At 40.0% G+C, this 13,808-nt stretch overlaps 1 protein-coding gene across 1 annotated transcript in view; it reads left to right on the forward strand.

Annotated features, from left to right (window-relative positions):
• Nucleotides 1-13,808, forward strand: part of PRKD3 (protein kinase D3) — a 43,946-nt gene continuing 30,138 nt past the window's right edge. Inside the window, exons 1-2 of the mRNA XM_051783315.1 lie at nucleotides 1-96; nucleotides 2,582-3,592. Of these exons, the coding sequence (XP_051639275.1) occupies nucleotides 3,302-3,592 (291 nt within the window). The 5' untranslated portion in view covers nucleotides 1-96; nucleotides 2,582-3,301. The remainder of the gene's footprint in view (nucleotides 97-2,581; nucleotides 3,593-13,808) is intronic.

Genomic DNA, 13,808 nt, shown 5'->3' on the forward strand with positions numbered 1-13,808 from the left:
GCCCCGTCCCGTCCCGGGCGGCGCTGGAGTGTGCGGGGAGCCGCGGGGCTGGAGATGCGCGAGCGGCCGCTCCGGCCCGGGACAGCGGGGCCGCAGGTGAGCGCGGCGGGGCCGCGGGCGCCTTCGCCGTCGGCGGCCGGCGCGGGAGAGCGGGGTGTGGGGGTCGGGGCTGCCGCCGCCGCGCCGGGGAAGGGCGGGGGCGGACTCGGAAAGTTCCTGCCGCGGCGGCGGGAGCGGCGGCTCCGGCAGGGGCCGTGTCCCGGGGGAGCCCCCACCGCTCCCCCCGCGGGGGAAGCGCCGTCGCGGCAACAGCTTCGCCCTGGGTATCCCGGGGTGGGGGCGACGGGCCGAGGCCACATCATCTCCGGAGATGGTGCCGGCGGAGGCGGGTCGCGCAGCGGGGATTTAAACCTTGGACGGGCGGACGGGACGGGCGGGTGCCAGCGCCGGCCCGGACGGGGCTGCGTGACCCGCGGCAGGCGCGACGCGTCCCGCCGGTCCCGCCCGGGCCGTGCGGGGGGAACCGCTGTCCCTCCCGGCGGGAACCGGCACCCGCGGGGGTAAGGACAGCCGGGGGAGTCGCTGGGAATGGGGTGCGACGGCTGCGCCTCACCTCGCAGCGGGTTAAGTACCAGGAATTTGAGAAGCTGCCCGGGAGCTGCTCGGCTTGGGAGCAGCCCAGCAAGGAACGGGAGGGTTAGCGCTTCTGGGCGAGGGGAGGCTGCGAGCTGGGAGCAGGGGAAGGGGACAGAGAGGCTCCCTTCCTAGCCTTTGTACCTCTCTGCTCTTTAGGTGTGGGGTTTCCTTTACATAAATAAAATACAGAGTTGTAGACTGCACGTAAATTTCGACATGCACTTACTTTATTTGATGTTCGGAAGAACTCTATCCTCACTACAAAATGAGCAGTTTGTATGACTTTCCTTTCTTAGAAAGGTCCATTCTTTCCCACCAAGTAGCAAAAATAGCCTTCTTTAAAGGCTTATATGCAAATACAGGTGGTATGAAAAGGCTTTGTCAATGCAAATGTATCATGCTTTTGGTAAATATAATTGATGTTCTAATTAGGCAGCTTTTGCAGTGTGTTTTCACTATCTAAATTAAATTTACCTACTAGACTCATTAATTCTTTCTCATCATAAGGCTTTTGTGTTCTCTGTTATGTTGGTTAGGCATTACTGTAATTCTGATCCACACCTAAGGCTTTGTATTTGCTTGCTCTGGTGTCTCTGAGAGGTACGGGAAGGAAAAGCAGTATGTAGAAAACAACAGTCATCTTCAAGCAAAGCTGAAGGCACTGTGAAGCTGCTGTCTTGAGAAGGGTTCTTAAACGTTGCTGTTCTTACTCTTCCTGTTTTTGACCTTCACCTGTATCACATTTAGTGTGTTCTTTAAGGCAGAAGTTATCTTTTCTTATGTTGTTGCTACATGACCAGCAACTGTTGCATATTTGAAGACAACAGTTTCTAGATACCTGTGCTGAAAATCTGGAAGTTATCAAATTGTTCTCTCATGGAGCACTTGTTAGGAATTTTTATCACACCGCCAAGAGCTTCTATTCCTTCCAGTAATGCAATTCGTGTACCTCTCTTTCCTTATTTACCTTTCAGAATGCCATGGCAGTGGGGCTTTGAGTTATTACACTGGTAAATATACCAGGAGTGCACAGGCTATTAAATTGACTCTTTTACCAATTCTCAGCCTTATTTCTAGTAAGGGCAGCTTATACTATGTGCAATAATCTGTGGCATTTCTCTTCTGAAATTTCATTTCAAAAATGATGTTCTTTCAGAGATTTTATTTTTTTGTACATAAGGGAAGGAAAGAAAACCTTTTCCTGTGGCAGAAGTTACATGGGGAATCTAAAAATTATTCTTTTAAAATATTTCAGTTGCTCATGAAATGCTTGAAATATCGAATTGGGTAAAACAGCATTTTGTAACGAGTATCTTGAGCCCATGCTCATGAAATTATTTATTTTAAAAAGTTGTAGCCAACTTGCTTTTTTCATCAGACATGTGAATGTAAATTAATTTGATTTTTTTTTTTCCAGAGGAACCAATGCTCAGTTGTATGCTCTGCATATCTTCCTGTAGTTGGAGTTTATGCAAGACGTTCTTCAGTTGTCTTGAATCACAGTATTAAAATCCTGAGTACATGTTATGTAGAGTTTGAGTTTTGACTTTATGGGGTTTTTTTTTGACATTTCAATGCATTTAATAAATTTCCTTCTCTACCCACCAGCTTCTCAATATAGACCTACAGAGCAGAGCTGTGGTCTACTGCCCCCTCTCCCTACCTTTTTAATTTTTTTCCTCTTAAGTGCTAAGTACTTTGCTCTGCCAAATTACCATTAATTAGAAGTTGTGGTGACATATTGGGCAGTGTTAGATCTGATTTGTCTTGAGTATCACAGAGTGGGAAAGTAGTTGAGTAGAACTGTAAGTACAAAACATTACTAAAATAACACATTTGAGTTAAAGAAGTTGGTGATTCTGCTGCTTCAAAGTACAGCGGTTATGACACTGCTATGCGACCATGCATTTCATGTGAAATGACAACTTTATCTTTTCCCCTACAGGCAGAGTACAACGTTTCAAAATGCTGGAGATTATCTGGGTGAAGCTAGAGATTACATTTAATGTGATTCGGTCTTCAGACATTCTGCTCCTCCATTTCATGAGCTAAAATATTTTATAAAAATGAAATCAGATATCTTCACTGATCTCCAGGTTAACTGTGTCCTGTGAATTCAGAGAAGCCTTTCTGAAGGAGGAATTGATTCATCATACATGGACTTCTGTTGTTACTCAAGGATACACCTTTTTTTCATTCTAAAAGGCTATCTTCATGAAGATGCATCTGCATTTGAGATATCTGTGCAATTAGGTGAATGAAGATATTTTTAATGAATTACCAGCATCTATTTCCATCTGTTTCTCCAGCTTTTGTTTTTTAAGAAAAATGAAGAACAAGTATAAAACAGCAGAGCTGATGTGTTTCTGTGAGGCCTTTATGTAAGCCTCTGTTGTCTGGATGTGGTGCTAAAGGACAGGCAATCTGCTTTCAATGATTGTAACTGCAGAAAGACAACCTTTAATTTAAAGTAACTTGCAGCTGTAATTATTTTGCTCTTTGGCTTGCACGAATGAAAGGGAAATTTAAGTTTTACTGGTCATTTTACTGAACTAAGAAAGGGAAACTTACATTATCCTTGTTTGCATTTCAAACTAAGAACTGATAACGTATTTTTCTTAGAATTTGACTACTACAGAGATCTTGACAGAGTAAAGCAAGTCAGATGTCAGCAAACGACTCTTCTCCCCCATCCTTACAGAAGTTTTCCCCACCTACGTGTCATGTTGCTGCACCACAGACCCCAACTTTGTCTTCAAGTCCCCAGTCGGGGCTCTCCAGTCGACTCTCCAATGGCAGTTTCAGTACCCAGAGCCTCACCAACTCCCGAGGCTCTGTGCACGGGATCTCCTTCCTTCTGCAGATTGGTCTCACTCGAGAGACTGTCACCATTGAAGCTCAGGACCTGTCCCTCTCTGCTGTTAAAGACCTCGTGTGCTCAATAGTTTACCAGAAGGTAGGGTTTAACCACATTCTGTTCATGGCATCCCTTGTTTGGTAACAGACTGCTTAGTAATAACAATGTGTGACTGAATGATGCCAAGAGATTTGGTACAGTGATAAAGATCCATGTTAGGTATTTGCAGTTTTGCACAAATTTTGCTAACTCTCCTTTAATTTAAAAGGAGTAGACCCTCCTGTTACTTACTCACTTGTGAAATCTAGTAAAAGAAGATGTAGTAGTAAATTTTCTGCAAGAATTACTTTTCACAATATGGAGACTATGTTCTTTCCTTTCAGCAATTGTCACTGATACCTCAGGGTTTTATAGTTTATGCTTACTGTTGTTAAGGAGTATTCTTGGAACTGTATAGCCAGCCCTAATGAAAGGACCAGTTGTGGCTATAGACATGCACTGCACACTTGCAGACTTGCAGGAGGAAATAACACTGATCTTGCTGGTTTTGCATCCAAGTTTTATCTTTATTTAGGTTTGCTAGGTTAGATCCTACTAAGCAACCTTAAAAGCAGTTAACAATATTTCATAAATAAAAAAATAATTGCTCTTTCCCTGCAAGGCCATGGGTGAGTGAGAGTGAGGGAGCTGAAAGTGAATTATTTTGTAGGGAATTGTTTTCTCTATGTCTTTCATTATTGTGATTGGTATTTATGGTTTTTTTTACTTAATAGCTTGAAAGAATGTAAACTCATATATTTTATGTTATTTCCATATGCTTATGTATCTTTTTTCCCCATCTTATAACTTACTGCATCTTCCATATTTTTACAAACTAGTTGTCAAGCAAACCAATTTCGGAATGACTACCAAAATATAGTTCAGCATGTTAGTTCCTTTCTGAAGAGATGAGTTATTTGGGTCAAATTCTTTTTTTTCGTGTACCCTGTGTGTTAGCTACACCTTTTTGCAGCCATTTTAGGGACCGCTTTTTCTTTCTATATGAGCTCTTTCTCTTTGTATCTGCATATTTCCTGTCTTCTGTCTTAAAGAAAGATGAAAACAAATACACTTACTTTTCTTTTTCCTTTCTGTTCTCTTGGCAGGCTCAGCTAAACGTTTAGCTCAAGTTCTTGTTGTAGCTCAAGAAACTTCTTACATGCTGAGCCTAATCTACTGCAAAACTGATGAGGATTTCATGATCAGTTTTCCTCTTTTGTCTGGCTTTGCTGCAGTTTTTGCTCTCCTGTAGCCGATGCTATGAATAAATGACTGCTCAGTTAAAACATGTTTGCAGGCAGCAAACTGATCAGGAAACAACCTCACGTGTGGTGGATTCATCTTTCATAAGTAGTTTTGCAGCCACTGCCTCTACCCTCTATTTGACAGCAAAAGGTCCTGCCTTGACTTTTTTCTCTTAGATCTGTTGACTGTTGCAAGATTAAATATTCTGGATTAGTATATACATAAGACTGTGCTATTCTGTGTAGTCATGTGTATGGTTGCCTTTTTTTTCTAGTTGAAAGCTTTGAATCTACTGGGTATGCTGTTGAGGCTCAACAGTGTAAAAGCTTCCCTTTCCTGTGGTATTCCACAGCCTGCTTCAACTGTCTTGTCTTGATGTCACTTCAGGGTACTGTATAGTTTGTTCTTTTGATAGTTCTGTACTTAGCAGTATCTACTTACTGTTACATTCTTTAATGAATAAGGAGAAATACTTCTTTTATTTGGAATAATAATTTACAGTTTTTCTTCTTATTTAAGCGTTATCTTTACTAGAGGTAAATGGACGTTTCCTTACTTTAAAATCACGTTTCAGACTTGTGTTTCTCTACATATCTGGAACAAAATAAAACTTTAAGGAGTCCTTCATTTACTTGGGATATTGAACTACCTGCCTACTTGTATTTGAGACTACAATTACAGTATCAAAAATGTTGATTAGGACTAGAGGATCTCCGAGAAGGCTGGATTTTAACATTTGTAAAACTAATTATAGCATCCTCAGACATTTTCAGAAAAATAACTTCATGCATTACCTTTATTTCTTTCAGGGGAAATAATCCACTGGGGGGAAGGCAATCCTGCAAAAGCAGTGTTGGAGAACGGTTTAGTTAGGAAAAATACTGTGTTTACCTAAAGCGTTTTCATAGCGCTTTATATATTGCCAGACTTGCTATATTGTTGATGGTTACCTGTGCTTTCTGCTTAAGACACAGGTCGTCTGTGTAGCTTGTTTGGGTTTTACCGAAGTGTGATTAGAAGCAGCATCAACAGAACTGAAACTAAAGAGGCATATGCCTGCAAGGAGAGCGAGATGAGTAATGCAAACATTTGGTGTGCCTCTTAGCTCTGTTACAAATCTTCTAAACATCAGATGTTTTTACTTTTTAAATGTTTTTCTTTAAACTTGAAATTTTCAAGTTTGAATTTGAGGGGCATTATGTTAGGGTTATTATGTTTTGAAATGCTTAGTAGAAGTCCTCAGAAAAGCCAAATTAAAACTTTATAGGGGTACTTCAAAAAGTTCTTGCTTATGGTCTCCATCTTCTTTGTTCATTCCTTATTTAGATTGCTGTATATTAAAGTATCAGACATGCAGTTCTCCGGGGCAATCTGAAGAGGAACCTAAGCATGAACAGTTATGGCTGCTGGAACAGAGGGGGTCTGTTTAGAAGCAGAAAATGTGTAGCAAAATTTGCAGGTGGACAGTGTGTGTCCCTGCACAATGATCAGATGTTACAGAGTCAAGTTCTCAATCCTGTTTTGTGTTGGAATATTGTTTTTTTATTCCTCGTGTGAGAGCACATGAAGAAGAACAAAGGTATTACTAACTTAAAACTAGAAACTTGCAATGTGGTGATGCTTCACTGCCTGCAAACGGAGAATTATGTAGGACAGCATGCTATAAATGCTTTATTCTAGCTTATTTAGTTTGTTCTAGTTAAACTGATAGCCATAAGTGAAAAAGTTTGATAGTTCTGTGCTATTACTTTTTTAGTATCAGGACCTGCAAGATGTATCATAACTTCTTCCTTAAACTTAAGAATCTTCAATTTCGTGTTTCTGCAACTTCTCTTATTTACTTTTTTTGGGCTACAGACCCCTCCTTCATCATTTTCACTTTCAGTCATACTCAGTATTCTCCTTCTTTACATATGTTTCCTCTGATGGTTTTGCTACATTTTGCTCTGAAATAGACCAGTTGCTCTCCTGCTTTAGAGTGTTTGCCTGAAATTCTCCCGATTCTTTAACTGTTGCCCTCTTTTTGACTTGAATACTGATACATTATTTACCCAGGCACTCTGTTTCTTACTCTTCCAAACTAGTTTTTCTACTTCACTGAACCCATCCAAGCAGTCGGCACTTAGCAAAGTCAAAGGGATTTTTTTTGTCTTACTTATTGGATTTTTCTTCTCTATTTTCATCATATTGTGCTCTCGTATGTCTTAAATAAAATAAAAAAAGCCAATCAAACTTATTTTCCCACTTTCTGCCTCTTTTTTCCTCTGTCCTTATGTACTTCTAGTGTTTCATTCATGTTTACTGCACTTGTTTCCTGTCTATTTATCTTTTTTATATCGATTTTGATTCAGGCTATTATTATTTTGTGTCTTAGTTAACCTCTGAAAGTAATTTTTCCTTCCATGATCTACCTGTTTCTGGTTTTCTCTTAAACCTTCTTTGCCAGCAGTGTTTATAATTCTGCTGTTGTTGAAGTCTTCCGTATGTAGTGCTTTGATTTTTTTCATTTCTTTCTTCAAAGTAGTCTCGTATTTGTCTTGCTTGTGTATAGTCTTGAAAACCTTATCTAGCACCTGTTGCTTTCATCTTGATTCCTGTAACTCTTTTTTATTTGCTGTTATTGCTTTTGGTAGCAGTAATATTTTTGTTATGTTATGTATTTTTTTCATCCTGTCATGATCATTCTCTTTAAACTGTGTCTATAATTGTCTGTCTCTCAACAGCAAATTAACAATTGCATATAATCTCATTTCTGCTTGATTATTGGCTTTCTTTGTGCTTCTTTGTTCCTTCATCATATTTTTTGGCTATTTTTTTTTCTGTGGTCTCTATAGGCAGAGTCTTTCAGATGTCAAAACAGTGTTTACGTTTTCTTACTAATGTTAATTGTCTGATTGTTTCCCACCTCATTATGCTGTTTTGTCTTGAATCTCTGTCAATAGCTTCTTAGGTAGGTACTTAATATGTATACACTTCTATTTATTTCTTCAGGACTCTGTACTGGGTAAGGTGTTGTGAACACAGTCCCTGGAAGTATAGCTGTGTTTATAAGGAGTTAAATTTTGTATATTACACCTACTTGTGAGTCTTTCTACTGTTTCTGTAGTTTTGTTCTTGCATTGTTCTTATAAATGTTGAAGTTCTGGTATTGTATTCCCTGGTTAATAATTTGAATAATCTAAGTTGAATGTGATCCTATTAGTATGTATGCACTTTTTTGATAGTCCTACCTGTTTTTTTAATTAGACTATGTGGGGTTTAATTTTCAATAATTGGAGTATGACTGAAGTCCTTGGATTGTTTGGAAAACTAGCCAGTTTTCTTTGAAAATGAAGCAGACTAGGGCATGAGGAGGAGAGAGGTGAGGAGATGCATTCAAACATTTTGCTTTGATAATCAAGGAGGAAAAAAAGCCTGACACGAACATGCAAATGTATCTCTAGAATTTTCTAACCAAGAGACATTTAACTGTACATTTGTATCACTGATTTACTAAGAACTCAAGTTTTAATTGGGCTGAGTTAAAGTAGTTTGGGCTGGCTTTTCAGTGAGGGGTGCTGAAGGGAAAAAGAAGTATTTACTTTAAAATACTGTAAATTGTCATGTGAAAACACCAAAACATGTAGAATAATATGTGTAGTCTTCCAAAGGTTTGGACACTGTTATGGTAATGGCTGTCTAACCAAATTGTGGCAGAGGTGTTGACTTAAAGCTTAATACGATTTCTCAAGTGTTAACTGATTTTTTACTAATAAAAGATTGAGAAGTAAAAGTATCATATTACAAGGATCATGTTACAATCCATCCATATTACAAATGGATCTTTACAACTTTTGCAGTAAAAACTTAATTGAGTGTAATAAATAGGTAATGGTAGTCCAACCATCATCCTGTTTTTTTTCTCCAGGTTAAGCTTGTAATAATTCATGGTATTTATTTTTGAATGGCTCTAAAATTAACGTAAATCATGTTCTCTGTCCATCAGCTGTGCTGAAATTTTTTTCCCCTACTGCTCTGCCTTCTTGTCATCTGCTTTCTTCATATGAGCTAAATAATGCAGCAGAGTAAGAGAGAGTTGAGGCATGCTTGTGAGAAGGTGGGAGCTGGGCAGTTACTGGGGATGGAGTGGTGTTATATGTGGGGCAGATCAGCATTTCCAGTATGGTGATAGGTTTGTATGCTGGAAAACCTAGCCAAGCAGTAGCCCAAGTATGCCTGTACTGAAACATCTGATGAGGGAAAGATCTGCAACATGTTTGAAGCTAATTGTCTGTGTGATAACGTGATTTGGCACATGATTCTAAAGAGTGGGAGTGAATAACTGGGTAGGGATGCAGGATAATAGAATGGAGCAATTTCAGTGAACGAAGAGACTTTTCAATGGTGTTTTGCACCATTAGACTTTGGAATTAACTTTCAGTGGTTTGAAGCATTTGTTTTGAGTTATGATGGGTCATGAGATATTGGACCTTGAAACAATATCCTCCTACGCTTTTCCCTAGTGTGAATTTTTGGCGAGTAGTCCAGAACTTTGTAAAGCAAGTCCTGGAACCTGAAATAGAGGGATTTTTTCAGTTACTGCCAAGATAGAAAGAAGCCTCAGTTGTGTTTTGCTCAGCGATACTGACCACTGTATGTTGAGTTCTTCTGGATACAAAGGACAATGTAATGTACTATCAATTAAAGCTGGTCATACAGTAGTACTTACAGTATAAGCATTCTAGATAACACCAATTGTTTTTCCTCAGTGTAACTGCAATCATGTACTAGTAGTGTTCCTTGTGCTAGTACAACCCAAGTACTAAGGTTTGCATATATTCTTGATGTAAGGTGATGATATCGATATACCAGAGATTAATTTTGGAACAGTCTGTTGCATATGTAGACTTCCCACAAGTGATTTCCTGTAGCTAGATGCTCTTTTGGAACTGTTAACACTGGGAACAGTCATCTTTTTGCTTTTAGGAAACACAGTAATACTGGGATTAGCAATTTATATGCTCTGAGTCACTGTGCAGATACTTTGGGCTTTTATGCAGGAAAGTAATAGCTGTATAATCCTGTAAGATAAAACAGGCTTAAAAAGATTCTGCTTTGAGTTTTGTTTTCAAGTTTACATTATGAGCTCTTAACACTTCAAAGGAACTGGATAGTGTTCTTCCTATGTAATTGAGCATAAGGAAGGCTATAAAAGCTGTACTTTGCTGCAGTACAAGAGAGAAAAATTTGGTAGTGTACAACTTGAACATAGTTCAGCTATTGAACATAGTTTAAGCTTTGCGTAAAATTTCTGTTAAAAGATACTACTTGAAATGAAAAACTTGTTAATCGATGAGGTTATTCTTGGCCAGCAGTCTGCACATAGCCTTCTGGCCAAGGTGCTAGCAAGGAATGCTGTATTCCCGAATGTACTGGGGAGTGGAAGAGAGAGCAGGACGCTGCACGCCTGTAAGGAGCCAAGCTGCTTGCTTGGATCTGATTACTCCCCCCATGGAAGCCCGGCCAAGTGCCTGAGACTTGGGCTCTGACAGGCCACCTGCAGCTCATCAGCGCCGGCCATGCAGAGGGCAGTCAGCCAGCGTTTCCAGTGCATGGGTGCACAGGGCTGCAGTGGGGGCAGAGGGGAGTGATCTGGGCTGGGGGGTGTGGGAAGGAACAGTCAAACAGGCATCTTCCTGGTAGGGTCTGTTCTTTTATAACAGAAGGACGTGAGGGCGAGGTGGTAAGGAAAGAGCAGGATTTGTTCATCAATCTTGAAAAGTTTTGTTAGGGATAATTGAATCTGACATCCTCCTGGCAGAGGTGAGGCTGCTGCAGCTCTGTGCTCCATGTCCAATCATGGCCAGTAAGATTGACCACATATCCCCGGTAGGCAGCAGCACTTGGATACAGGTTTACAGCGTATTCGTGTGTACACACAGATCAAAACAGATCAACAGTGTGTCTGTCTGTGAGCTCTCACATGAACTCAAACAGCACCAGTGGTCTCATGCTGTACCCTTCTCTGGTGGTTCAGGGGGGAAAAAGCCATGCAGACACATACCCACGCCCCCAAGAAGAAAACTGTCAACAAAGAAAAAGTGGATGTCTCCAGCAGCCGGGCTCATAAACTCTCTGCCAAGTATCAGCTGCTGGATCTTGGTCTTTCCAGTTGCTGGCACCTGGATATTCAAGCTCTTGATTTTGCTTACTCTAACCTCTCCAGTCACATCACAAGTTCCTCCAGCTCTAGTTGCTGGTACTCAGACCCCCCCATACACACACATGTGCTCAGAATGAGAGAAGATCGTCCAGGAAAATATTTAGAAATTGAATTTAATGAAAGATAGGACAGATGGTGCTGATCATGCACAGGACATGATCAGACAGGCAATTGTTCGGCCCAACCCCTGTTTACAGGTGACCAACCTTTTTTAATCTTTTTATCCCTTTATTTTTTCCACATTTATTCCTTCCTTGCCTTTAGTTCCTTCCACAAACATTCCGTAATAAGTATTGTACAATCCTAATTCCCCAGCATTTTATAATCAGTGCCATACCACTGGACCCTCTCAGCCCAAAAGGTGTTTTAGTGTTGACTTGTCTTGATCAGTTTTGTGGAAACTGGGTCTGACAATGTCCCGTGGGAGCCCTGGGAGGGACTGGACAGGGTATCCTTTCCGTAGAGTCCTTAATTTGGTTTCCCACCTGCCCTTGTTTCTCTGTGTGCCCCTGGCTTGTGGAGATGGGCCTTTGGTGGGCTGATTGCTCCTGTGATGGGTTTGGGAGGCCCTGGGCAGGGTGCTGCAGGGGCTGCCCCACCTTTGTTGCTCTGTGCTGCTTTGTGTGCATGCAGACAAACACTGAACAAGCAGAATAGGTAAAGGAGCTGTTGCAAGGTTCCTCAGATACCGCCTTTTCCTGTTGTGGATTCAGGAAGATCTCATAGCAACTGCAACTCATTAGTACCAATGAATAGGTGAAGTCTTGTCACATATAATAGAACCTGTATACGAGCTGTGTTTAGTGAAAAACTTCTCGTACTCAATACTAGTGGAGATTATTCTTAAGTCTTGTTAGGTCCAGACTTGTGATTCTGCAGCTCAGTCTAGGAGCTACTAACCAAACTCAAGCTTGTAAGTAAAAGTATTATCTTTTAGGGGGTTAAATGTTACAGTTACAAAACCAGACAATCTTTCACAGTCATTTCATCCATGTGTATGTATATTTGTTTTGAAAGAATAGGGCAGTTAATTGTCACAAGAATATGAGAAGCATTCATGATACACAGCTTAAAAGGTCAATTTAATTAATCGAGAACCAAATCAGGGTGTTGATGCCAACAGTTCTAACAATCTGTAATAGATAATTTTACTTTTTTTACAATACTTTTACTCTGTAGAATTTAATTTTACATTTGTCTGGAATTTATTTGAAAACCAAATCTTAATTATAGGCATTATAATGTTATTTACAAACTCTGGAGTTAATGTTGATGCTGCTTTCTAAGCAATGTAGTGTCTCATTAATGATTACACTTGCTGTCACAAAGAGGACTTGAGTATTCATCTCTAACTCTAGTTTATTGTGTCAACTAATGCTTCTTAGTAATGAAAGTTAAAGTAGTGTGTTTAAAACATTTTAATAAATCCAAGATTTGTACATGAAAAGGGGTAAATGGTGCATATGCAGAATAAATATGGTGATAACATTTAAAATAAGTGCTGCTTGGGCAGCACTTATTATGTGACCTCTGGTTACTAGGGTTGGGGGAATATGTGCAGGGATATTCTGGCAGCTGCATAGCGTGTTTATGGTCTCAAAGAGTGAAAAAAAAAAAGAGAAACAGTCACGTCTTTATCAAGAGAAGGAGACTTAAACCTGTGAAGTATCTTAGATTCCTTAAAATCTGTGGTTTATAGGTGGTTCTGTGAACTTAATACAGAGAGTTCACCCTGGTTCCCTGGATTGTGAGTTATCCCTCCTGGCAGCTGAAAGTAATATTGGCATTAATAAAAGAAGTTGTGTTTATCTGCAGGCAGATACATACCATAGTCATGTTGATTTTTATCTCCCTTTTGTTGTAAGTTAGTTTTCAGCAGCATGATGCAATTGATAGGAGTTATCTTGCGGATACAATTGATGGTCATTGAGGTGGTACCTTCCTCTTGTTGATACTAGCATTAAGATATGATACCTAGCTTAACAGTGCATATAGTATCAAGGAACAAAACCTCACAGCACTTATTTTAATGATGTAAATATAACTTGTTTTCTTGTCCATCAAGGCACGGTGGAATTTTGAGTTAGAGCCTAAAGTAGGTTTATGCAGTGTTTCACTTATAAAGAACTGTTAGTTTTCTTGAAAGAATTATTAGCATGCTGTATCTGTGCATGCTCTGAATATGAAGCCAAGTCCTGTGCACGCTTGCAGAAATACTGAGACGTATTTGGGCAGCACAGCTAATTATCAAGCTTATATATTTGCTTTCCTAATACAAATGATCTTCGGACAATTGGAAAAAGAAGAGTTCCAAAGGCAGATGAAGGAGCCTGCTGCTTTGGCATCAGCCCAGTAAATCAGTTTCTTGGTGCTGTGGATTAAATATCTGTTGGTGTCAGTTTAAATTTGCCAGCTCTGTCTTTTGGTTTTATGTGCATTCAGTGGCACAAATTCTGCCTCTCTTTGTGACTGTCCAAGGTAGGTAGTATGCTTTCCAGAACAGAATTTCCAGAAATTTTTCAGTATTATGTGTAATGTAATTGTGTAGTGTGTGCACACCAAAATAGAGAAGAACAACTTGATATTTCAGATAAAATTACTGCTGTAGAGAGGACATTATTTTCTCTCTGAATGGAAAGAGAGTGTGAAAACAATGGGCATGATGGATACCTTCATTATGTCTCTGATTTGGTAGAACAAATCTTTGATTACTTTAGTGTACAGTTAATATACCCCAAGCTTCATGGGGTTTAGGTCCTGTTACTTATTGACTGTGTAAGATCTAAATTAACTCAGTAAAACTGTAGTCTGTTACCTCATTAATTGAAA

This window comes from Manacus candei, unplaced genomic scaffold (genome assembly GCF_025592945.1).
Source record: "Manacus candei isolate 608988 ecotype Guabito, Panama unplaced genomic scaffold, ASM2559294v1 h1tg000017l, whole genome shotgun sequence".
Classification (NCBI taxonomy): domain Eukaryota; kingdom Metazoa; phylum Chordata; class Aves; order Passeriformes; family Pipridae; genus Manacus; species Manacus candei.